This window comes from Pteropus medius, unplaced genomic scaffold (genome assembly GCF_902729225.1).
Source record: "Pteropus medius unplaced genomic scaffold, Ma_sr-lr_union100, whole genome shotgun sequence".
Lineage (NCBI taxonomy): Eukaryota > Metazoa > Chordata > Mammalia > Chiroptera > Pteropodidae > Pteropus > Pteropus medius.
The window spans coordinates 1,760,003-1,787,701 of NW_024341894.1; the positions used below are offsets into that span (position 1 = coordinate 1,760,003).

The window sequence follows — 27,699 nt, forward strand, 5'->3', positions numbered from 1 at the left end:
TAAGATCAGTATATTAAATTTAACATATCTGTTAAATTATTAACAGGTAAAATTTCTTACAGCAATTTTTTATTGGATTTTGAGAGCTCTTTATATATTATGAATACAAATTCTTTTTCAAATGTGTAATTGCAAATATTTTCTCCTGTTACACTCTAAGAATGTCTTCAATTGTGGTGAAATACACAGAACACAAAATTTATAATCCACTATTTTTAAATGTACAGTTTAGCAGCATTAAGTATATTCATGCTGTGGTCTCCAGAAGTTCATCTTGCCAAACTGAAATACTATACACATTAAGCAAAAACTTCCTACTTTCCCCTCCCCCATCACTTGGCAACCATCATTTTACTTTCTGTTTCTATCAATTTGACTACTCTAGACACCTTACATAAGCGGAATCATACAGTATTTGTCTTTTTGTGACTGGCTTATTTTACCTACCATAATGTCTTCAAGGTTCATCCATGTTGTAGCATGTGTCAGAATTTCCTTCCATTTTAAGGCTGAATAATATTCCATGATATATATATGCCACATTTTGTTTATCCATTCATCTGTCTATGGATGCTTGGGTTACTTCCAACTCTTGGCTATCATGAATAATGCTGCTATGAACATGGGTATATACAAATATCTTTAAGATTCTGCTTTCAACTTTTTTGGATACATGCACACACAGAAGTAGAATCGCTGGATCATATTTTAATTTTATTTTTTTAATTTTTGAGTAGCTACCATACTGTTTTCCATAGCAGCTGTACCAATTTTACTCCAGGTACAAGGATCTCAATTTCATCATATCCTCACCAACACTTGTTATTTTCTGTTTTTGTGATAATAGCCATTCTAAAAGGTGTGAAGTACTACCTTATCATTGTTTTGATTTTCATTTCCCTAATGATTAGTAATGTTTAGCATCTTTTCATGTGCTTCTTGCCATTTGTATATTTTCTTTGGAGAAATATCTGTTTGAGGTCTTTGCCCATTTTTAAATCAGGATATTTTGTTGTTGGATCATAAGAGTTCTCTATATTTTCTGGATATTAACTCCTTATCAGATATATGATTTGCAAATATTTTCTCCCATTCTGTACATTCTCTTTTTACTCTGTTTGTCCTTTGCACAGAAGTTTTAAATTTTGATGTTCAATTTATCTGTTATTATATTTGTTGCTTGGGTTTTTGTATCATATCCAAGAAATCACTGCAAATCCAATGTCATGAAACTTCTCTTCTGTTTTTTTCTTAGAGTATTATAATTTAGGTATAGTATGTATAGTTTAGGTCTTTATCTGTTTTTAGTTATTTTTTTACATGGTTCAAGATAAGGATCTGATGTCATTTTTTCTCATGTGGATATCCAGCTCTTCTAATACATATGTTGATGAAACTATTCTTTCCTCATTGAATGGTGTTGACATCGTTGCCAAAAATCAAGGGTTTATTTCAGGGCTCCCTGCTCTGTTCCATTGGTCTATATGTCTTTCTTTATGCCAGTACCACACTGTTTTAATTATTGTAATTTTATAACATTTGAAGTCAGAAAGTGTGAGACCTCCAATTTTGTTCAAAGAGTGTCTTTAGAAGGGTATACTTAATTTTGAGGAAGTCCAATTTATCCTTTTTTAAAACAGATTTTGATTTCGATGCTGTATCTAAGAAATCTTTGCGTCACCCAAGATCACAAAGATTTTCTGCTATGTTTTCTTTCATAAATTTTATAGTGTGAAGTTCTACATTTAGGCCTGTGATCCATTTGGAGTTAATTTTTACATGCGGCACAATGTATGGATTGTTCATTTTTTGCGTATAATTATCAAGCTGTTCTGACATTATTTGTTGAAAAAACTGTCCTTCACTAACTTACTTTGTATCTCTGTCAAAATCAACAGACCATATATATGTGGATCTATTTCTAGTCTCTGTAGTCTGTACTGTTGACCTATTTAGTTGGCATTTATCTGTTTGTCTATGTTCACAACAGTACCATACTAACAGATTACTGTAGCTTTATAATTAGTTTTGAAGTCAGTAGCATAAAATTTTCATCTTTGTACTTTTTTGGAAGTGGTTTGGCTGTTCTAGTTGCTTTGGATTTATGTATGAATTTTAGAATCACCTTTTAATTTTTAACCAAAGGGTAGGGGGAAGGAGTGCTGAGATTTTAATTGAGATTACTTTGAATATTTAGACCAATTTGTGGAGCATCGTCATTTTAATAATATTGAATCTTCCAATCCATGAACATTGTATATCTCCCCATTTATTTGTCTTTTTAGTTTTTCTCAGCAATATTTTGCAGTTTTAAGCAGTTTTTCAGCCTACGTCTTTCACATCTTTGTCAGATTTATCCATAGATTTTTTTTTGATGCTATTGTAAATGATATTTTTTAAATAAGCTTTTTATTGCTTACAATAAAAGTTACAAAGATAATACAGAGAGTTTCCTTATACTTCTTTCCCAGTATACCATAATTTTGACATCTTATATTACCATAGTATGCTTGTCAAAACTAAGAAACTAACACTGGTACATTACTATGAACTAAATTATAGACTTTATTCAGATTTTGTTAGTTGTTCCATTCGTGCCCTTTTTCTCTTTATCCGGATATTTGTTTAGTCATCAGGTCTGCTCAGTTACCTGTCCATTTCTCATTCTTTCCTTTTTTTTCACAACTTTGACACTTTTGAGGTATATTGGTCAGGTATTTTGTAGAATGTCCTCATTTGGGGTTTGTCTGGGGTTTTTTCTTAGATCTTATGCATCTTTTGTGAGATCTATCCTTAAGTATTTCTTAATTTTTGATGCTATTATAAATAGCATTGATTTTTTTTCTAATTTTAATTTCTGGTAGTTTGGTACTACTACATAGAACTACAATTGATTTCTGTATATTGATCTTGTATATTGGTATTTATTAGTTCTAATAATTTTTATGTAGATCTCATAGGATTTTCTACTTAGCTTTGTTGTATGCAAATAAAAGTTTTACTTCAGTGGTCTATATTTCCTTAACAGTATTCTTTCCAGCCAAGAGTACCTACTTGCTGCTTTAGAATTAGTTTCTGTCAGGCGGAAAATCTGTAATACTTCCTAGCAAAGGCAGAAGGTAACCTGAGAATCAAGATACCCACAGATGTCTCATTCTTATTAATCACCTGTCTAGCATTGTGGCAGCCTGCTCTATTCTGCCTGCTAATACTTTAGTCAGTTTGCCTCACTTCTGACTCACTGTAACACCCAGACCTTCCATTCAAAGTAATAGTATTATTTCTTGGGAAAAAATCTTTTATACAGTTTCTAGTCAAATTGCTAGGGAAAACTACTGTTTATGTTATGTAGTGTTTATTTAGATTTGGGCATGTTTTACATGTATTATTTTCAGTTATGTTTGCCACAACCCCTTGAGTTAAATAGTATTAGTATTATTCATTCATTCAACAAAATTTTTATATGCCTACCCTTTGTAATGCGGTGTGGTAGGTTCCAAAGATAAAGCAATGAACCAAACACACCCAGAAAGGTAAGAGCAATAAATACCCAATTGCTCATTGTGATAACTGCTCTGAAGGGAAGGTTTTGTGTGCTGTGAGATAGTAATATGAGTCTAACTTAATCTGGGGAAATAGAGAAGTCCTCACCAGAACGAAGAGTAGGAATTTTTAAAGGGAAGAAGAGTGTTTTAGACAAAAGGAAGAGTAGGTGTGAAGTTTCTGAGGTAAAAATGAACATTGGACTTTCACAGAGCTGGAGTATATTATCATTTTGCAGATGATGACACTGAATGAAAGCCTTAGAGAAGCCGAATGATTTGCCAAGGTTACATAGTAAATGAAGAGAGCTAGATTGTACATAGCTATTACCAGGTAACTACTATGTTTTGAAGGTCAAAAAAAGTAATTTAAATTGAATTTCTCATAGAAACTGAGAATGCACCCAATTTCTATTTAAAGATGACTGAAATTGTCTGTTATGAATTATATAATAGTCTGTTTAAATGATCTATAATGGGATAATGTATTAACAAAAATAGAATTCACTCGTATGTGGTATTATTGTTTTTATACTGTGTGGCCCAGCCCCCTACTAAAGTAGAATCCTTTGTTCTAGTACCAGAAGCCCACTATTTACTAAGTCATATACAGTGGGGCAAGTTACTTAACACAAATCACTCAACTTGATTCAGCACCCACCATAAGAATGTGTGTGTGTGTAGCAAGAAAGAGAAATGTGATAACCAAATGTTGTAAAATGTTAAATCTGGGTAAACTTACACGGGTATTCATTACATTACTTTTTCATCTTTCTGTAAGTTTGAATATTTTCAAAATAAAAAGTTGGTATAAAAAGTCACTGAACCTATATTTCTCTTTGGTTACTTCAGAGTTTTTAAGAAAATGTATGTAGAAGAAGCCTGAAATCCGCACTGTGCAAGTGTACTGTGATATTATTAATTATAATTTCTGTTTACTTTAACTGATAAAAGACCTTCAACAGAATTATTGAATTTTAAAAAGAATATTCTTGAATAGACTTTTACTGGCATTTTGAGGAATACTTAGAGCCACTTGATCGCTTTTGGAAACTGACCTAGAGTTCTCTTTTGCTGTCTCAATTTTTCAGTGAAAACCTCCCATGAGCAGGTATGATAATTGAGGCCATTTTGTTGGTCACGAAATCACCTTCTTTCATGAGATGCCATCTCTTGGACGTTAGCATCTCTGCCTTACCATTGGGTGTTATGGAAGGCAAATGTGCCTTTTTTGAATATTCTGCCATTACCAAGTAGAATTTATTGCCAGAAATACAAAGATGGCCTAGTATTAGGAAATAGAGTAAATCCTGTCAGTAGCTGAAATAAGGAAAACGAGCTTATTCTGTCAGTAAATACTGAAAGATGTGTATAGGTTCTTAAAAGAAATTAATGTAGCAAAATGTATGAACCTTTGCTGGCATTGAATTTTTAAAATCTTTTAACGACTATTACTTCATAACGAGTGCAAATTTGAGTTGAGGTGTGACATCTGAATTTAGTTATGAAATCTGTCTATCTTAGCAACGAATCTTGTATATTGTCTTGCATTTGGAAATTTCTGCCAATGCTGTGTTAGTTTTTTTCTTTATTAGCCCTGTTTAAGAATTTAAGATCAGGTGAGACCATAAAGTCAAGAAACAAACAGCATAATTATATAACAATACAAAAATGTAATGGCACTAATTTTCATAAAACATTTCAAGTGAGTATTTTCAAAGTACGCCCTCTGGGTGGTGTTGTATGTTTCTTAGACTTTCTTGGGAATTCTTTTGAAGCTGTCCTCTATGCCAGTTTACTAGGTGATCAGGAAAACCCATCTCAGTCCATAATTACAGGAGACCCTTTGGTTTGCTGCCCACATTTCCTTCTATCTCCCTCTCTTGAACCTAGCGGCATCCTGTGGAGTGCTTTCTATCCTACCTTACCTCATTTCTTTATGCCCTTCATAGGACTTTCTTTGTTGAGAGGTTCAGGTAAATAGGCTAAGAACTTGGAACTGGAGAAAGAAAGAAGGCAAGAGTGGATATAATAGGCTAATTTCACCTAGTCAGCCCTTTTGTTTCTGTGTATGAGCTGGATGCAGCAGCTTTTACTCCCTCCTCCACCCACCCTCACCCCACCCACCAAAAAAGTTAGAAACTGTAGAAAGACAATTTTGAACACAGACTGACACTGGAGTGTCATCAGGAAGCATCCAACAGTTTAAACTTAGGTATATTTTTGAAATTCCAGTGTAAAGCTTGTAGCTTGAATAACCCTCACCTAGTAGTAAAATTTAGTTTACTTCCTAAGACTCTAAATTCTCTATTTATTGTATTTAATGTCAAGAACAAAGTAAGAGAAGTAGAAGGAAGAGAAAAAGGGAAAGTAAGTCAGGGCAATTAAAGAGACAATCAAGAGAGAATATTGAAGACAACCTCTTCCCACTGCTCAGAGGGCATTTATGTGACGGCAGCAGAGCAGGCATCCTCACTCATCCTGCAGAGGACTGGGATGTCGGGTTTCATATTTGTCACAGATCTGACAATTGCCCTTCTAGATTCTTCCATCTGGAGGACCCATAAGAGAAATCTCTGCATGTCTCGTGAAGATATATTTCTGTTCACATTATAGAAGGTTCCTCTTATATTATACTTAGGGAATCTAAACTTACACATCTTTTGTGTACATATATATTAAGAGTTTTAAGAATTTCCTTTGAGAGTCTGGTCTGTGGAAACAATTAGAAGTAGTAACAGCAGCAGTAGTAATGTTATTGATAATCATAATGATGAAATGTAAACTCTGTAAGAGCAGGGACCTTATCTTTTTACCCGTCTATCCTTAACACTGGATTGGTGCCTAGCACATACTAAGTGTTCAATTATAGTTGTTGAATAGATGGATGGACAAATGAGTTATAAATAGTAGCCAGCATTTATAAACTGTTAGTTTTGTAGACTCTACTCTAAGTACTTTAAATAGGTTATTTCATTATTTCCCAATAATACAATAAAGTGTATTCTGCAATATTTCATCAAATCTAAGTTGTCAGTGATTATAAGTCACTTTTATCTGTAACTGAAAAAACATAAAACTGAACTACAATACAATGCTTTATCACTTAAAACTTTTTATGTCTATTGTAAGAACTATTTGGACTTAGATACAGATTTTTTGTCATATCATTAATATGTGATAAAAGAAAAATAAATTTGTTCAAATAATCCTGAAATAGTTTCACATTCAGAATCTTACTCTTGTGCATCACTTTCCAATTCTGTTATTGATTTTTGAGTTTTTCCACACGATATCAGCTTCTGTGCCATTAAAGGTGTTGGTAATGCTCTCGATTAAAGAGTGTTTACTCTTCTAGGATTTTCTTCCAAACTGCTAATACCCATGCAAGTATTGATGCAGGCATTTTACTTTTGTCTAACCTTAGTTTATTTTTTCTAAATTGAAATTTCTCTGCTAGTTAAGCAACTTTTATTCAGTTAGCAAATATAACCAAAATGTTAATAGTGGTTTCCTCCTGTGGTTGTTGGATTACAAATGGTTCTTATTTTCTTATTTGTAATTCTGTGTTTTTTTCCAAAATTTCTACATACACATAAAATTAAAACTTACCCTTGCTTCAGCTATGGATCATGATCTCATTTTATCTCATCTTCTGCAGCCTTCTCATTTGGGGAGTTTGGGAGTAGAATTCATCACTCTCCCTGGTGGATATACTACCTTAGATGAAGAAGTCCCATCAGTCTGCCCCTGGTGGGTCCGGGTTCTCTGCTGACCTCCAGTGGCTATAGGCTGTATGGCAAGAGTTATTCATAAATGATTTGCTTGTTAGAGCAGAACATTCAGACTCCTAGCAGAACATTCAGACTCCTAGCATTTTTAGGAAAGTACTTTGTAATTGTCCTTGAATTAGGCGAGCACATGCTCTCAGACACCACAGTTACTCTCTCACCTATCTGCTAACTTGAACTTTCCACATTGTAAATTGAGCTTTTAGAAGAGGTATGTATAAATGAGGCATTAAGAGCAAGAAAATAACTGTAGATAACAATATTGTATTAAAAACTTCAAGCTTGCTAAGAGACTAGATCTTAATTATTCCCACTGCAAAAAAAGAAATAATAATTAATGGAAGTGATATAAGTGCTAGCTAATGCTACAATGACAATCATATTGCAATACTGCCATATATAAATGTATCAAACCAACATATCGTACATCTTAAACGTATACAGTGTTATATGTCAAATCTATTTCAATTAAAAAGTTTAAAAGAAAGGAATAAAGAAATATACAGTAAAGAGTTCATGTACATAAAACAACTTGGATGTGCAGGCTTAACCTGAGTCCCGAGTAACTGCTACTCTTTCTTTGTAATTGTTCTGTTTAGGATTTTATTTTGTTGTTGTGTTTTTGTTTTGATTTTTTTTCCTCCTTGTGAGGAGGGCATAGTTTAGGAATGGAAAAAGGTACATAGGCAGCAGTGGTCTTTATCCTGGAACCATAAGAACAGTGAGACCTTCCTGTTGAAATCATTTGCCTCTTTGTACTGTCTGCTATGAATCACAGCAGGGAGGGACACTACTGTAAAGACAAGAGCATGAGGCAGTTTCTCTATTTGGAGTTCTGCTGGACATTAGTGAGGCAGGCAGGCAGGCAGGCAGGCAGAACCCATCAAAGCGTGTAAGTGACCAGTAAAGCAAAGGTACATGCTAATTTTCCAATCAGTTAGCTATTAACCTTTTGAAATTTATAATTCCTTTGACATCCATTTTAACATTTGATCCATCCAGTTAATAAAAAAATTATTATACCCCTTAAGTCATTCTTTGTTATATTGTCAAAATGTCACATTATAATTATCTTAAAATCATTTTTGACCAAAGCTTGTAAAAAGTCACCTTTATGAGATTATTGATCAATGTAATTTTAAGGTTTTTGCTTCTTAATAATTAAAAGCCACCTCATTATGCAGCACACCTGCTGTCATGATGTTGTTTGAGAATTAAGCATGTATTTCCCAGTAGTCTTCAAGTATTATTTAATATTTTTCTATCCATAACTACAATTTTAAGGCATCTTTAGGTCGTAATGTTTAAATTTGTAGACAGACTTGTTATTTCTGCCAGGACTGTTGCAGTAGCTTCCCTACTAGACTCCCTCTAGTATAGTTGTTTCTACCATCAGATCTCCTAACATAAAACAAAATTGCAGTTCTGTTTCTTTTGTTTTTATTTTATAACTACTAGAATAATGGAGGCAGGGTTAGAGAATTTTCATAAGTGTGTGTGTGTGTGCGTGCGCGTGTGCGCGCGTGTGTGCGTGCGCGCATGTGTGCATGTGTGCATGCACCACCATTTTAGAATTCTCTCAGTTTGCTCAGTTAAAAACAATTGCAGCCGTCTTAGGCCACTACAATGCTCTCTCAGGTCAGCTTCATTCTAAAAATTCAGTGTCATTCTTATACATGACATTTGAGCTTTTCCAGTGTCTAGAAAACATTGATTTCTCCCATTTGCTGTTATTTCTACTAAAAATAACAGCACAGAAATTTAAAGGCTCATTTATTCCATTTGAGTCTATATCTTAGTAATTGTGATTCTTGAAAATTGAGATCATGATTTAGATTCTTACTTTAAGACTATAAACATGATTTTTAATGATTGAATCAAATCTTTGCTGCCTATGAATATACTCATTTGTCATAATAAAAGCATTTTATTTATTTTTTAGTGTAAACTGCCAAGTTTGGGGTTTTATTGTATTAGTTTACACAAAATTTGCATTTGGGATTATAATTCTTCTAGCAAATAATCTAATATTTTTAGCTTTTGTGAGTGGTTTTAATTAAAATTTAATTTTCTTTTATTAAATGCTGTCAGAGAATCTCATAGTATAAAGTGACTTGAATGACTTTTCAAAATTGAAATTTTGCTCATTTTAATATTCTTTTCTAGAATATATCTATGATAATGTTTACCTACATTTATTAAGAGTTTACTGTGTCATACATTTGTATTATCTCATTTAGTCCTTAAAACAACCCTACGTGATAGAAATTATTATCCTTAACAGATGAGAAACTAAGGCATAGGTAGTTGATGCAACTTAAGAGTTTACACAGCCAGTAAAGAGCAAATTTGGGATTTAAACCAGGCAATGTATGTCCTGAGCCTGGCCTCTTAACCAATATGAACTCATCCTAATTATTATTATTTTTTTGTCTAACACTGAAAAATTATTGAACCAAAATGTTCTCACTGAATATTTGTAAGATTTTGTACTGTTGGGCTAATGGGTTCACCCATACCAAGTATAAGGGTGAAGTTAATTTTTTCTTCATTCTTTTAGCTGATATAGCCCAGAGATATAGGATAAGCAAATACCCAACCCTCAAATTGTTTCGTAATGGGATGATGATGAAGAGAGAATACAGGGGTCAGCGATCAGTGAAAGCACTTGCAGATTACATCAGGCAACAAAAAAGTGACCCTGTTCAAGAACTTCATGATTTAGCAGAAATCACCACTCTTGATGTAAGTTATTAACTTTTGCTGGATCAAATGAACATTGCCTGTTTAATTAATGTAAACAAATTCTTACGCAATCCAAGAATCTGGACATTTTCTTATAGTTTATGGTAATGGGTCTGACATAAACAGACTTAGCAAGTTGAATTTTTCTTGAATTATTTCTCAAGGGAAATGCTAATGTATTACTGACCCTTTGGATAAAATATATAGCATACAGTAAAGTTGCACTAATTTGAATTAATTGAGGACAAAAGGTAGTCTAAATTATGAAGAAATAGATGTTAACATCAGGCATACACAATCAAAGTTTCTATATTTGCCTTAGTGGAGAACCTCTAGGTATCTGCTCTAATTACTCCTGTATCATCTCTTCGATATATGTTTTAATGTCCTCTGAAATAGCTCCCCTAATTATCTTAGCAAACCCTTGTCTTTGTATGCTAAGCAGTATTTTAAAAAAATTGAGTTTGGGCTTTAGATTGTCATTGTCAGGTTTGAGATTTTATTTTTACCCTACTTACAAGCTAGTAAGTTATCTAGTTAGTTTCATGGAAGTTATCAGAAGACACAAGTCTCCGGGGTTAGAGACAAAGGACTTTTGCTCACATCACAGCCAACTGTGTGAGCATGTTTGTATTTGTTTCTTTGCTCCCCAAGACTTGTGGATGTTACACATAGGTCTCAGATGGATGTCTGCATATGCAGTGATTGTGTTACGGGAGGGGAACTCTGGACTCTGAGAACTTCTATGTCTGAGCTAGCAGTAAGCCTTATCTCTGGTGGGGGAGATTATCTCATACCTCAGTGTTGCTAGCTGCAAGTACAACCCTGAGAAATGGCCTGGGTAAGAAGTGGTCAGGGTCTTACATTTTAGGTATACCTAGATATCTAGGGAGTATGAGGCCATAGAGAGTTCTACTTACAGTCACATGTTATGAATTGATGTACTATTTTAACTTATTTTAGAATTAGTCACCTTATTTAGGACAAGACTTTCATTGATGAAAGTTATCTGTTTCTTGAAATCTTAAAATAAAATGCTTGAAGGAAATGTTCATAAGTTATTAGAGTGTAGTTAAGATTACTTTCAATCCAATGTAATCTTTAATAGTTTTTGACTCAATGTTAAAAGCAAAAAATAGGTATTTATAGACATACTTCATTGGGAGATAATTGAATAATAGGTGGATAAATGAAATAACGTGTTTACAAAACTATATATGTTTGTAAAATAATTAAATACTTTATTTTACAGCGCAGCAAAAGAAATATCATTGGCTATTTTGCACAAAAGGATTCAGAAGAGTATAGAGTTTTTGAAAGAGTAGCCAGTATTTTGCATGATGATTGTGCCTTTCTTGCTGCATTTGGGTAAGTGTCTTAATTAAGAGAGTGGGAATGGGAGTGGGTTCGTTTGGCTGCTATATTAAAGTAAAAAGTAGAGAATTTATCGTTGAGTCTGATGTAAAAGCAAATAATATTTTTTTGTGATTTTGGCCTTTGTACCTACATCAGTGACTTTGATCCCCAGTTTACTGGAGACAGTCTGGGGTCAAAAATAGCTTTTTAGTGCTAAAACTGCCAATCTAACTTTATAAAATACTGAGTCACAAAAATAGCTAACTAAAATTTTTCTTTAAAAAAACCTGCATTGTATTAAATTTTTAAATACATTTTTATTTAATAAATTTTTTTAAATGTGCTTTTGCATAGTCTTAGTGTGGCATAGTCTTATAAGTAGGAAAGTTGATTGTCAAGTATATAGTTCAAATATATATTTCATACATTACAAAACAACTAGCCAATTCTGCTTCATTCAGGTACATTACTACTATTATTTTTCTTAAAAAAATATTATTACTACTTCTGTCTTCCTATTAGGACTGTTTCAAAACCAGAAAGATACAGTGGAGACAACATAATCTACAAACCACCAGGGGTAAGTTGCTCTTTCTTAAATTATAAAATATAATTTAAATATATGAAGTGACTGATGGTCTTTAATTGCAATTTTTCGCACACAGAAAAATAGAAATCTATAGACATTTTTCCAGTCGATGATATTCATTTTAGTGTTGTTTGCAGTGTTTTGGCACACTGAGGTTTTTAATTTTTATATAATATCAATGAATTTTTGCTTAGAAAGCTCATTCCCTATTCCAAATTCAGATAGGTATTTGCCTATATTTTCTGCAAGGGCAGTTCATTAGTAAGAGCTTACATAGTGTGACCTTCTCTAGATAATCAGAATCCAGTACAGTGTCTCACAATGTAGTTATAGTTTGGTTAAGAGCACAGGCCCTGGAATAAGACTGAGTTTTAATGTCACACCTGGCACTTTCCTAGGTGTATAACTCGGGGAAAGTTTCTTAGCCTCTCTGCGCTTCAGTTTGTTCATTAGTAAAAATAACTCTGATACTAATAGTACTTGTGTTATGGGGAGGTGTCAAGGAGTGAGTCAACACATGTAAAGTGCTTACAACAGTGCATAGACACAGTAAGTTTACTCAGTTAATATTGGCTGGTACTTTTATCATTTTAGGCACTTCATAAATATTGATTTGAGTCTATGCGGAAACAGATTCTATAAGGAATTAATGTTAGAGGTAGCCACACCTTAAATTTATATAGTGTCTTGTATTTTTCAAGTATTTTTCACTGGAAGTTTCCAAATTTTCTTCTAACATCTTCAACTCTAAGGGATATCTAAATTAATTCATTTGGATAATTCTTTTTCACAATGCCTACCTGCTTCTGGGCTTATAGATGGTTTTAGGAATGCCATTTCAATAAGACAGGTTAGATTTGTTTAATTTTTTTTTTTTCTGTTTTTGTAATAGCATTCTGCTCCAGATATAGTCTACTTGGGATCTATGACAAATTTTGATGGGACTTACAATTGGATTCAAGATAAATGCGTTCCTCTTGTTCGAGAAATAACATTTGAAAATGGAGAGGTATGGGCTTTCCAATGTGTGTTATTTTTAATTCAGATTTCTGAAAGAGCAAACTTCCTCTACACATCTTACTATTTTATCACAGACTTATCAGTTGTAAAAATAAAACAGCGAACATAACTACATCATAGTTATTTCTGTAATACAGACCAGTGGTTCTTATCTTTGTTGTCCCAAGACCACTCTGTTGCATTTCCTGCAATAGCAGTGGTTCATTACAGTCTGAAAAATGAATTTGAGAATGCCTATCAGGTAATCCTGATAGCGACCTGTGGTTGAAGATCCTTGTTTAAGGGAATGTCCTTTAGAAACAATGCTCTGGAGATTTTAGTTACAATTAATTATATACAATGAATAATCCTTTGCCGTCAAAAGGTTTTTCTGATTCCTATCTAGCCTAAAAGAATGAAGTTATGAAAACATTTATCAGTTTTCATGTACCTGACCATAGTGATCCCATGTGCCTGTAATAAAGAACATCCAAACTCTTAGAACTCCTACAAAAACAAAACACAAAAACCTAAGAAGTTGGAGGAGCAAGTACAAAGGGCTATGTCTGTGAGGTACCTCTCTCTGTCCTTTATTATGTTTGAAACTTATCTTTCATTTCATTTTACTCCACTTTTAAAACCCACAGTCAAAGAATGCACTTTTTAAAAAACATTTTAAGTGCAATTTTCAAAAATCTTTTTATATGCATATACTCTTCAAAGAATTATAATAAGTGCATAGCTCAGATTTTAAATATACAGCTCAAGAAATTATTACATAGTAAACACACCCATATAATCACCAACTAGTCAGAGGTTGACAATTATATAAAGGAATCAGATAATAAATATTTTAGGCTTTGCAGTTCATACAGTCTGTCAAAACTACTCAGCTTTGCAGTGTGGCACAAAAGCATTCATAGACAACACGTAAATAAGTGAGGTGGTATTCCAGTAAAGCTTGCTTGTGTGTGTTTTTCTTAGTTTATCAAATGAACATCCTTGCTACTTTTCTCAGTTCTCTAGGCTTCAGGTATGCTTAGCTGAATTACCTACATTTTTATTGTATTAGCTCACTTAGTCCTCAGAGATTCAGAAAAATTTAGTACCTTGTCATAATTATATACCTGCTTTGTCAGTTCTTACAGGAATAGTTTCAAATATAGAGTTTGAAGTTATAGACTAGAAAATTTTAATAAAACAGTAGTTCCAACTCCCCATACATAAATCATTTAAATTATGAGGAAACCTATAAATCTGGTTGTTTAGATATCGCTCTCCATAATCTTTTAATACCTCTTGGTAGAGAGTATGTTGGTGTGGACAGAGGTAAACTTGGAAGCCCAAGCAGCAGAAAGTACCAGCTACTTTGTTAATGTATGTAAGTTAGTTTAGCAAATAGACATTTTCAAACTACTAATCTGCTTATTATTTTTCTCCTGACAGTTGTTAGTTCATCCATACTTTTGTTTAATAAACTAATGTTTGTTTTTACTTTTAACTTGGTAGCTCTTAAATTTTCTGAGATGACCACTGAGTCTTCTTTCCGAATGGGTACTTACTTATTCAGCAACATCTGTATCATTTATTCTGTCATAGGTTGATTACACATTATTGTGTACAGAAATCTTTGAGCAAAAGGGAATAAGATTCTCTGGGTTACCAGTCCAGTAGTTCACATGTACAGATAATGTAATATAAAGACATGCCCCATGCCACATGAAGGGTACTGAGAAAATGTTCTGCGAATTCAGAGGAGAGAATTCACATTTTCACCTTTGGCAGAAATGGGGTAGAATCAGCGATGGTTTTCTAGAAGAGGCATTCCAGCACTAAAACAAAAGGGCCAAAATAGAAGTATACTGAAGTACTAATAGAAATAAGGAAGTAAGAGGAGGAAACTGTGCATTAATATTGAGTATTGAAGGTATTGATTAGACTTTGAAATGGAAATATTAAGGAGACAATTGGAAATCTAGACTTGGATTCTGAACTGGAACTGGGCAGGGAAGTACAGATAAGAGGCCAATTAGAAGTGGTGATTCAGATCGTTGAACAAGTTGAAGTTGCCAGGTTAAAACACAGAAGTCCAAAGACAGAACCATGGGGAGTAGTAGCAGTGCATGAGGAAAAGAAAAAATGTTAGCCCAGGCGATAAAAAGTGAGGAAGAAGAAACTATATCAGCTCACAAAAGATCAATGTGATGCCAGAGGTTGTGGGGAGGGAGACAAAGAGTAACTACTAATGAGTATGGAGTTACTTTTCGGAGTGATGAAGATGATCTGGAACTAGGTAGTATTGATGTTTGCAAACCTTGTAGATATAATAAAACCCACCAAATTGTACACCTTAAAATGGTGAATTTCATGGTATGTGAATTATATCTCAATTTTAAAAAAGGTAAATGTGACAAGAAGCTTAATAATTTGTTCTGTATGTGAGTGCAGCAGGCTTAAGCATGGAAATAAGAACCAGAAGAAAACTTTTCCCTTACAAGATAGGTTTCAGTTTCAGTGATTTTTAAGGATAAAGGACTTTGAGCTTTCTGCTGAGGCAGTTCCTAAATTACAGAGAGACATGCAAAAGAATAGTTGATGGAAATAACTTTATTATTAGGCCCTTTTTGGACTTTTTCTTATGAATTAGAACTTAGTATTTGTCAGAGAGAATAAATGATTAAAATCCATCTACTCATCACATTTCTCTTGTATATTCTCCAGTAACAATAATAAAAAATTTTAAAGTACTTTATAATTTTCAAGGTGTTTTTGTGTGTGTGTGTGCATGTGTATGTATATACGAGGTATATACATACACACATACACAGAGTGGCAGGTCTTTGTTCATAGTGTCGAATACTGTGAATTGGTTGAAAACTGGTTATATTATGGGGTTTTTGTTATTTGCTCTGAATCAAACGCTTTTCTACTTTGGGTAGGTCTCATGTTAAGTTTTTGCAGTAAACTTTAATATAAACGTAAGTTTGCAAATTAGATTTATTTGCTGCTGGTACACTCAGTTTTTCAGTATTTTCTATGAAGACAGTTTACCCTAAAATCTATGTGGGGAAGACATGTTTACCCCCACCCTAAAATCAACATCTTGATAAAGAACCAGCAGTTTCTCCTTTAGTCAACTCATTTTTCAAGTGTCATGACTTTATTCAGTACTAGCTAACACCAGCCCAAGTGGTTACTTTAAGACAGATCAGTTCCTGCAATAGTGCAAGACTTGTGGGTCTTCTGAGTGCTTGGGTATTTCAGGTGGAAGGAATGAGTTCCCCTTCGTGCATTAAGGATAATGTTTATTTACACCTCTTCCCTGGGATGTTGCAACTGTTGCATGTTACATGGTTTGAGTTCTGAATTGTTCCTACCAGAAAATAGCTAGAACTGAATGGAGAGGCCTAATAATTCTCACGGAATACTTCTCTGTACAGGAATTGACAGAAGAAGGACTGCCTTTTCTAATACTGTTTCATATGAAAGAAGATACAGAAAGTTTAGAAATATTCCAGAATGAAGTAGCCCGACAATTAATAAGTGAAAAAGGTAGACGGATTAAGGTGTTTATTTACATCCTTTCTCTTTGTATCTTTCTTTTTTCCCCTCCCCTTTCCCCATTACAGCCCTTGAATTTACATGTAAACATAGGGGTGGGAGGCATTAGTAGAGAGATAATATGAAATAGTGGCTATTTTTTTAAAACCATGGCTGTTTTAGCTCCCTAAAATCAAATAATCCCTAAAATCAAATAGCATGAAAAGTGAGAACATGGGTGGGCACTGTTAGTTTTGACACTTTCTTTCAGTATCTTAATACTTGTCTGGTCCCTTTCTAATAGATAGTCTCAAACATATTGCTGGGAGAACTTACACAGTGATTAACATTTATTTCTAAATGAAAGAAACTGTGGACTTTCCAAAGCATCAGAAAGCAATCTGAGGAATCATTAACTTTCCTTTTGTAGTTAGTCACTTGTTAATTATTTTGGGGATTGAATTGGATTAAAAATCAACCAGTAGGAACTGGAAGGACATCCCTGGTGAAATGAAGATGGTTCCATGAGAATAGTTCAGATGTCAGTTTTAGAACTCACCCCTAAGAACTGGGTAGTCCACAGAGTAGAGGAGTGCCTGTTTAAGGAAAATAACAAATTCACTGTAGCATTTAAATTCAGGTTGAGTTTATATAATTTCTAAGAAAATTACACTCTCTGCCCTAAGAGTGAAAATCTTAACCTCTTTTAAGTGTAATATTTAGGTTTTAGTTTTTGTAATCCATATTACTCTAAAGCATGTTGGGTTTTTTTTAGTATGTCACTTTGTACGATATTTGCAATCTTATGAGAATACAATTAAGAAAATTCTAATCTCCAAATTCTATTTCTTTTAAAGGTACAATAAACTTTTTACATGCGGACTGTGACAAATTTAGACATCCTCTTCTGCACATACAGAAAACTCCAGCAGATTGCCCTGTAATAGCTATTGACAGCTTTAGGCATATGTATGTATTTGGAGACTTCAGGGATGTGTTGTAAGTATTCATTTTGGTTATTTTAAATTATTAATATGTCTCAAAATGAACTGAATACAATTGTTTGAATATTCTAAATCTTATGGTAAAACAGTAATACTTTGTTATTTGGATAGAAAAGGTTGTTTCTTTTTACCCCACTCCAAAACGTGATATAGTTGACTATGAGAATTATTAGATATCCTTATAGAAATGCCAGTATTAGGTGATCCTAATGCTTGGAAATTAATCTCTGAAAGAAAATTCTTGACCTTTGAGAAATTAGTTCTGAATTGAGTTTGGTCTTTGTCAGCACATCAAGATAAGTAGAATGTATTCCTAGGCCAGGATAGAGAAAATTGGTAATATTGCTGCTCATTTGTGACTGTGTCTAGCAAGAATATTAGTAGTATTTAAGACCCAGAAGATGGCTATGACTAGGCATTTATAAGGGCATACAGCTATGAACTTTTGTAAGAACAGAAAAGCCTTCTGACTATGCTCAGCTATTCATAGTATTAATAAACATATAATACTATGTTTATAATACTATAATACTACCACAGATACTAAATTTTTATCAGTTTCTGAGATGTCAAATACAATGGTAAAAAATAAAGATGTTCATATATAAAAATTTTAAGCAATACTAGTATTAATTCAAATTGGACCTTCTCTTTTTGAAATTTATTTAAATACCTTTTTTATGTTCAAAGATTAAATTGCAGTTGGATGATTTGAAGTCCTATTGCAGAATGAATTATCTCACTCACAGTTCAGTAGAGATGTGGTTGTTTGATAGGAGATTCTCAGTCCTAACATATATATAGGGGGCCTAGAATTGAGTCCTGCCCTAGGCAAGTCACTTAACTTCTCTGTTCTTGTTTCTTTACATTTAAAATATGGTTGATGGTACATATGTGATTGTTACAAAAATTAATGAGAGATGATGGTTGTGTTCTAACACATAAAGTACTAACAAACAGTTGTATTTACTTTACCTATACCCAGAAGAATGCTATTTAGCCTGTTAACTTAGTAAATATTCATCCAGGTGTTCTGTATGACAGTCACTATATAATAATAAGCCAGTGTTTTAAAGTTTACTAAGATTAGATCCCTGCCCTCGAAGAACTCACAACCAAATAGAGAAAGGAAACAAACAGGGTAACAGGCAATTGTTTTATGATGTGATAAGTACTCTGACAGAGTTCAGAAAAGAAGTACCTGATCCAAGGTTTCTGGAGATGTTGATACCTAAGGTAGGTCCTAAAGTTCTACAGAAGTTTATCATGCACAGGTGAGGAGGAGGGCTTGGAGAAAGGGCACATTGGAAAAAACAAGTATAAGGGGCTGTTGGCCGAATATGAGTAGATGGGAAGGGGAATGCCGAGGGGTGAGGCGATGAGTAAGCGGAGACTAGCTCATGAAAGCCCTTATAGGCTGTTAAGAAAATGCGACATTATCTTGAAAATGAAGATCCAGTGAAGGGTTTTAATGAGGGTATTTTTTTTTTAAAGATTACTCAGGATGCAAACTGGAAAATAGAGGGGGTCAAAATAGAATCTAGGAAACTGTTCAATAATTTAGAAAAGAGTTGATAGATAACCAGTAGATTCTTGGATGAATTACCTCAATAAATTCTGGCAGTAGCACTAAAGCTAGAGAAGCAAGATTTTTGAAACCTTTTGTAGTGGAATAGCTTGAAGACTTGGTATCTTGTTAAATGGGGGCGGAAGGCCAGCCCTGATGGCCAGGAATCTGACATGGACAGTTAACTGAGCTGTATTGCCATTAACTGAGCTGGGGAACTCAGTGGAGGAGCAGCCTCATGGTAAAGATAATGAGTTCCCTTTCTTGGCATACTGAATTTGAGGTGCCTGTGGGCTACAAAGAAGAGTGTCCAGTAGGGAGTTTACATGTTGGGATTCATTTCAGCAGTGAGTTGAGAATAAAGGCTGGATCTTGAACACGTGAGGATATAGCTAAAGTTATAGAAACAGATGAGATGACCCCGAACAGGGTTGATAACATTGAAGGGGAGCACACAAGAAGGAACAGTCTGTGAAGGAAGAGGAGGAGAAATTAAAGGAGAGAAAGAAAAACCAGAGAAGAGTAATATGGTAATCAAGGAAAAGGAATACTTCTATCAGGAAGGAATGCTCAACTAGAAGAAAAGAATAAGCATCTATTAGATTTAACCAAAGAAAAAAAACACCACAACTGTATTGTAAAGAATTGAAGAGTGGCTATTTGGTGAGGAAATGAAGATTTGACATGAAAATTCTTGCAGGAAGCTACTTCCAAAGAGAAAGAATAATAATAGTGGGATAGCTCTAAAGACATAGGATGAAGTAAAGTTTTAGCTTTTCTGTTTTTCCCTTCTTAGGGTACAAGAAATTAATCATGATTAAGTTTTGTGGGACAGAATCAAATGGAATGAGGAATTATTGAAGAGATAGGTGAAAAAGGGACTAATTGATAAAGCTGTAAGGAGCATAGAGGGAATGAGAAGCAAAGGAAAGGAAGTAACCGTCCTCTCTAGTAAGAGGAAAGGAAGGGTGTAGCATTTCTTTGGGGTTGTTTGAGGATTGGGTTGGTAGTAACAGCAGCAGAAGACTGCAGAAGTTCCTGTCTGATTCTTAACTCTGGCTAAGGAAGCAAGAACATTTGCTGTGAATAGGGAGGTAGGGGATAATTGTGAGGGCAGGACTATGCTGGTTTTAAAAAGGAAGAGTAGCTGTACCCAGAAACCTACCTTAAAGATCCAGATCTCGCTAACATCTTGGCATTTATTTAAAAATTTTAAAAGTTGGAACTCTCTAGGTTCCCTTAGCAAGTGTGTGAGCATTGACTATTGGGCTAGATGGAAATGTCTAAGCTGGTTGGGTGTCCTCTTCCTCTCACTTCATAGGCTTGCTTCCTGCAGCTACACGTTCAAGATAAAAGAACGAGCTGTTTAGGAGAGAGGGTGTTGTTCCAGTGGCTGGGCTCACTGCAAGAGCTTCTAGGTAGAGTGACTGTACTTGGCATTACAATGGGCCATATATATGAAGATTTATCAGCACATTTCCCTACTTCTAGTAGTGGATAAATCTAGAGTTGTTTTTGTACCTCTTCCCCTTCACTGGAATCTTACAGCCCTCTTATAAAGTCGCAAATTAGTGGACGTCAACACTAAAAGGTTAGGTTTACTAATTAGCAACCAAACTATATGCCCAACTTTGGCTTTTATTCCTAGGAATGTTGTTATACATCAAGGGAAATCTGTGAAGAATTCTACCTTGGCTATCTTAAGTTTTTGCTATAGTTCTAAAGTCAGATTTAAAACATTTTAGCACTTCTAATCCCTTTTCGGTGTCTTTCAGAGAATCCAAATGTAGAAAGAGGTTGAATTTTTTATCACATGACCCAGTCCCCCTACTCTCCAACTGTAGTTACTGGACCAAGAGATAGGCACTTGACTGAGAAAAGTTAATCTATCAGCTGGCAGCATTCTACTTACGTTCTGGTGCAAAAAGAAACTGAGCCAATAAGATTCTCCAAAGAAATCTAGAAATGGGAAATATTCCTTTCCCATCCTGCCAATAGGGAGAGAGATAAGAGAAATGACTATATTTATAGCCCTTTGAAACAAATTACTTCTTTCATTTCTCCCTTAGGTGCCTGATTTTCCCTTCTAGGCACTGTTCCCACTAATTTTTTTTTAATTGTAAGGAGGCACATGCTGTGTGAACTACAAACTGAGCCTATGTGAATAGATGTTAATATTAAAAATCAAATAAAACATGCAGCAAAGTGAGTCTGACACATTTAATGGCTTGCATAATTGTTATTGTGCCGCATGGTAATTAAGGCTTAAATGATAAGCAGTTTCCATAAATTACTGTAATTACTATTACCTTTACTTGGTAGCTCAGCATTTCTGGGGTCAAATGTAGAAAATATGGTTGCAGTAAGGAGAGAGAAAGCAGATTTATGGTGTGGTCTCCTCCCATGCCAGAGGAAGGCATTAGGGGTTGTGGGGCACAGCTACCAGTGTTCTGTTTGCCTCTTCCTTTTTGGAGAAGCTGAGGCTTAGGGAGGCAACATAACCAGCAAGGACATACAACTATCAACTATTTAGTGGTAAGGCTAGGATTCATGTCAGAATATATTGAACCCCAAAGTCCCAAGCTCATAACTCTTGATACCAAAAGCAGTTACATTTTCAGTACATATAGAAAGCAGTATAAGTATGAATGTAAAAGATGTTTGAAGAGACAGTACTTACTGGTATCTGAAACTAAATCACAGATTTGTAAATCCTTAGTTTTTTTCTATAGTCTGACCAGATTGGCTTCTTGCTAAATGTAAAGGAATAAATTTTATGTTGAAATGGAAAAAGAATGGGGGGTAATTGCAGAACCTAAGAGCACCTAGGGGCAGGTCTCAAGAAATGCCCTGAGAGAAGAGAATAAATGAATAGGTTATGATATAAGACTGTTGAAGGATTTTAAAGAGAAACATACCTTCTAAAAAATTGTGGCCAGTGAATACCCTACCATCTGTACCTTTGCTGAAGGGTTCTTAGCTGCTGCAGGAGCCCCAGTGATAGGAGAAAAAGCAGCAGGACAGGTTTCAAGTTACTTCCTGGGAAAATGTATCAGGCTACCCTAAGGCTAATGAGTTGCCCAATTCTGGGCTCTAGGTAATTTATCCCAAATCACTAAATCACTGAAAATTATGATCATAATTCTTAAACTACTCAGTTTGGGAAAGTTAGCAGCAACTGATTGGCTACATTAGTGGCAGGGCGAGAGTGGGGGTGGTTGCAGTGATGAGATAAAGAGGCAGGGCATCTCACTAATTTAGCGATTTGGTCATCTGCTATGACAAATTAGCCTGCCTCCTTGAGCTTGGAGGGAGCAAACCAAGAATTGGATGGAATGATAAAGAGCTTGGAGAAAGAGATAGAAGAAAATATTTAAATCAGGTACCATGAAGTCCCTTTTAACTCTGAGAATCTGGTTCTGTTTATCATTATGTAGGGGTCTTTCACCTCACCCACCCCTCTTTCTTCAGTGAGAAAGAGATTGGTACTGAGAAAGTTTCTTAAAAGGCCTATTTTATTTAATTAGTTTTTATCATCTCTTGCTATACCAGCTGCTTTGTGACAGCATTAGTAGATGTTCAATAAATGTTTTGATTAATTTGCTTTTAATTTTATCTGCTGCTTACAAGTTTAAGAGTTTGACTACTTTGTATATGTCTGCACATCTGAAATGTATCCTCATATTTATCACTACCCATTTGCCCTGTTATTCTTCACCTATCATATTTATCTCTGTAGTTTTGATTCTCTAAATGTGTCTTTCCTCTCAGCCACTGGGCAATATATACAGTGGCCTATGTCCCTAAGCACCCTTCTTATTTTCAAGTAATGTACTTCTCATACAACTGACATTGATTACGTACTTATAAGTACTTTATATTTTACAAATCACTTCAGTATATTTTACCTTATTTGGTTCTTTCAGTGAAACAGACACCAAGTGCTGACAGAGCCAGGCACTGTACCAGCCTTGTTTTATACTTTATATGTGTTCTCAATTATCTATAACAAACTTATAAAATAGATATTTCCACTTTTACAATAAAAAAGTTAAGCTCCAATAGGTTTAGTATTACTATAGTCAAGAGGAAATAGAGTGTTAGGTGCTCAGACTCTAGATCCAGACTGCTTAGATTCAAATCCCCATTCTGTTACCTGCTAGTTATATAACCTTGGGCAACTTCTTACCACTCCTATGCCTGTAAAATGAGAATAATAGTGTCTGCTTCAGAGATTGTGAACATTAAAAGAATGTGTATTTACAACTCTTAGAACAGTGTCTGATACATGGTAAGTGCTGTTATAAACTAGCTATGATTATTATTTGCAGTAATATAATTGGATTCAAATCAAAGGCTATATAAAAACAATATAATTAAATGAAGCGGTTGTTCTCATTTTACACATTAGAAAGCTGAAGCTCAGAAGTTAAAATAACTTAAATGGCAAAATATGGTTTTTTATACAATATACTAAATGAGTTTGCACTACATTGTATAGTTTAGTTACAAAGGAGTAAACGTTAGGAAATTGGATTCAGGAATATATACATATATATATATATATTTGTGTGTGTGTATCTCACAACCAAGTGGGCTTTATTCCAAGTTTGCAAGGCTAGTTCAACATTTAAAAATCAATCATTGTAATTCAGCATATTAAAGAATAAGCAAGAAAAATACATGCAGAAGCATTTGAAATAATTCAGCATTCATTCATGACAAAAATGCTTAACAAATTAGGAACTAGGAATATATGGAAACCTTCTCTATCTGGTAAAGGACATTTCTAAAGAACCTACAGCTAATATCATATTTAATGGTGAAAGACTGAAAACTTTCCTCTTAAGATCAAGAATCAAGCAAAGATGTCTACTATATGTGTGTAGCATATCATTTGTTCCTTATTTCTGATTATAAGAAATTTATGTTGTAGATAATTTTGAAAGTTAATAAAGTACCTAAGTAAGTATAAATTAAAAATCTTCCATAGATCCACAAATCAGAGAGCTACCAGTACCATATATTGTTTCGAATACTAAAGCTTTGTAAGTATATTTTGAAAACAGGCAGTGTGATGTCTCCCATCTTTGTTCTTCCCACTCAAGATTGCTTTAGCTTTGGGGTCCTTTGTGATTCCATATGAATTTCCGGATTGTTTTTTTCTGTTTCTGTGGAAAATTTCATTGGAATTTTGATAGCGGTCACATTTAATCTGTAGATCGCTTTAGATGGTATGGACATTTTAACAATATTAATTCTTCCAATCCATGAGTACCAAATATCTTCCCATTTATGTGTGTCTTATTCCATCAGTGTTTTATGGTTTTCAGTGTACAGATATGATGTTACTTCCTTGGCTAAATTTATTCCTAAGTACTTTATTGTTTTTTATAAAGATGTCCACTATCACCAGTTCTGTTCAGTATGATACTGGAAGCCCATTCAAGTACAATAAAAAAAATATGTAAATGTGTTCAAACTGGAAAGAAACTTTCTTTGTAGATAACATGATTGTGTATGTAGAAATTCCCAGTGAATTTACAAAAAAGCTCTTGAAACTAACTAATAAGTGATTTTAGCAGGATACAAGGTGAACTTTTTTTTTTATTTGAACACAAAATTTTATTCTACAGGCGTTAAAAATGTAAGTCTTTTATACAAACTCAAATACGAGTTATTTCTAAAGTAAGGGGGAAAAGAGCTATAGATGCAAAAGTCCAGGCTGTGCTTTCTCAAAATGTAATTTTATCTAAGAAAGTTCTTTTTTTTTTTTTAATTTTTTAAAAAATTTATTTATTTTTATGGTGACATTGCTTGATGAAATCCAATGTTTCAGCTGTACATTTTTATAGTAAGGCATATATATTTACACTGTGTGTTCATCTCCTATAGTTAGATTTCTTTCTGTCACCACATATTCGCCTTCTTTACCCCGTCTACTTCCCTCCCCCCACATCCCCCCTACCTTCTGGTAACCACTAGTCTATAGTCCATGTCCATGAGTCTCTGTTTGTTTGTCCTGTTCATTTGTTACTTCTAGGTTTATATCCCACATATAAGTGATATTATGTGATTTTCAGCTTTTACTGTCTGGTTTATTTTGCTTAGCATGATTATCTCGAGGTCCATCCATGTTGTCACAAATGGCAGTATTAATCTCTTCTTATGGCTGAGTAATATTCCATTGTATATATGTACCACAGCTTCTTTAGCCAATCATCTGTCGTAGGACACTTTGGTTGCTTCCATGTCCTGGCCACTGTGAATAATGCTGCTATGAACATCGGTGTGCAAATATCTTTTCGAATATGAGTTTTCAAGTTTTTGGGGTAATTACTCAGTAGAGGGATTGCTAGATCATATGGTAGATCAATTCTTAATTTTTTGAGGAACCTCCATATTGTTTTTCATAGTGGCTGTACCAATTTTCAGTCCCACCAGCAGTGTATGAGGCTTCCTTTTTCTCTGCATCCTCTCCAGCATTTGTTACTACTTGTCCTGTTGATTATAGCTATTCTAACAGGTGTGATATGGTATCTCATTGTGCTTTTGATTTGCATTTCCCTAATAACTAGCAATGTTGAGCACCTTTTCATATATTTGTTGGCCATTTGAATGTCTAGGGAGAAGTGTCTGTTCATGTCTTCTTCCCATTTTTGATTGGATCATTTGTTTTTTATGTTATTATTGAGCTGTATGAGTTCTTTGTATATTTCGGATAATAGGCCCTTATAGGAGGTGTTGCTTGCAAATATATTTTTCCATTCGGATAGTTGTCTCTTTACTTTGTTTATAGTTTCTTTCGCTGTGCAGAGCTTTTTAGTTTGATGTAGTCCCATTCATTTATTTTTGCTTTTACTTCCCTTGCCTTTGAGGTCAAACTCATAAAATCTCCTTTAAGTCCAAGGTCCTTGAGTTTAGTTCCTTTGTTTTCTTCTATGCAATTTATTGTTTCAGGTCTTATATTCTTGTCTTTAATCCATTTTGAGTTAATTTTGGTGTGTGGTGATAGACAGCACTCTAGTTTCATTCTTTTACAGGTGGCTTTCCAGTTTTCTCAGCACCATTTATTGAAGAGGCTTTCCTTTCTCCACTGTATTTTTTTGGCTTTTTTGTCAAAAATTATTTGCCCATATAAATATGGGTTTACTTCTGGACTCTTGATTCTCTTCCACTGGTCCATGTGTCTGTTTTTCTGCCAATACCATGTCGTTTTGATTTTTGTCACTTTGTAGTATAATTTGAAGTGGGGCAGAATGATGCCTCTAGCCTTGTTCTTTTTTCTCAGGACGGCTTTGGCAATTCGGGGTCTTTTGTGCTTTCGTACAAATCTGATGATTTTTTTTTGTTCTATTTCTTTAAAAAATGCCAATGGGATTTTGATGGGGATTGCTTTAAATTTGTATAATGCTTTTAGTAATAAGGTAATTTTAACTGTTGCTTCTTCCAGTCCAAGAACATGGAATATCTTTTCATTTCTTTGTTTCCTCTTCAGTTACTTTTAATAGGGTCTTATAGTTTTCATTTTATAGGTCCTTCACATGTTTCATTAGTTTTATTCCTAGGTATTTTATTCTTTTTGTTGCAATTGCAAAAGGAATTATTTCTTCCACTTTTTCTGACACTTTGTTATTAGAGTATAGGAACGTTATGGATTTTTGAACATTGATTTTGTATCCAGAAATTTCACTGTATTTGCTTATTGTTTCTAGTAGTGTTCTTGTTGAGTCTTCAGGGTTTTCTCAATAGAGCATCATGTCATCTGCAAATAGTGACAGTTTGACTTCTTCGTTTCCTATTTGGATGCCTTTTATATCTTTCCTTGCCTGATTGCACTCACTGGACCTCCAATGTTATATTGAATAAGAGTGGCGATAGTGGACAGCTTTGCCTTGTTCTTGATCTTGGAAGATTTTTAGTTTTTCACCATTAAGTATAATGTTAGCTGAGGGCTGGTCATATATGGCCTTTATTATGTTAACGTACTTTCCTTCTATACCAAGTTTGTTAAGTGTTTTGATCATAAATGAGTGCTGTATCTTGTTGAAGGCTTTTTCTGCATCTACTGATATGGTCATATGATTCTTATTTTTTAATTTGCTTATGTGGCGTATCACATTAATTGATTTGCGTATGTTGAACCATTCCTGTGCTCCTGGGATGAAGCCCACTTGATTGTGGTGTATAATCTTTTTAATATGTGAAGCCATCTGGTCCTGGACTTTTACTTTTTGGTAGGTTTTTGATGATTGTTTCAATTTCCATACTGCTGATCAGTCTATTTAGATGTTCCATTTCTTCTTGATACAGTCTAGAAAGGTTATATTTTTCTAAGTACTGGTCCATTTCTTCTAGGTTATTAAATTTGGTGTTATATACTTTTTCATAGAATTCTTGTATAATCCTTCGTATTTCTGCAGTATCTGTTTTGATATGTTGTACTGTCATTATCATTCATTTCTATGTATCTCTTGATCTCTCTTTTTATTTCTTCTCTGACCCAGTTATTCTTCAGTAGCATGTTGTTTAATCTCCATGTATTTGTGGTTCTTTCCGCTTTCTT

The 27,699-nt window shown here is 34.2% G+C and overlaps 1 protein-coding gene across 2 annotated transcripts in view; it reads left to right on the forward strand.

Annotated features, from left to right (window-relative positions):
* The window catches only part of ERP44 (endoplasmic reticulum protein 44), a 69,708-nt gene that overhangs the window by 30,278 nt on the left and 11,731 nt on the right, over positions 1–27,699 (forward strand). For both annotated transcript variants that reach the window (XM_039855868.1, XM_039855879.1), the window contains 6 exons: positions 9,894–10,078; positions 11,331–11,446; positions 11,957–12,014; positions 12,916–13,032; positions 16,463–16,574; positions 17,420–17,561. In XM_039855868.1, coding sequence (XP_039711802.1) covers positions 9,894–10,078; positions 11,331–11,446; positions 11,957–12,014; positions 12,916–13,032; positions 16,463–16,574; positions 17,420–17,561 — 730 coding nt within the window. The remainder of the gene's footprint in view (positions 1–9,893; positions 10,079–11,330; positions 11,447–11,956; positions 12,015–12,915; positions 13,033–16,462; positions 16,575–17,419; positions 17,562–27,699) is intronic.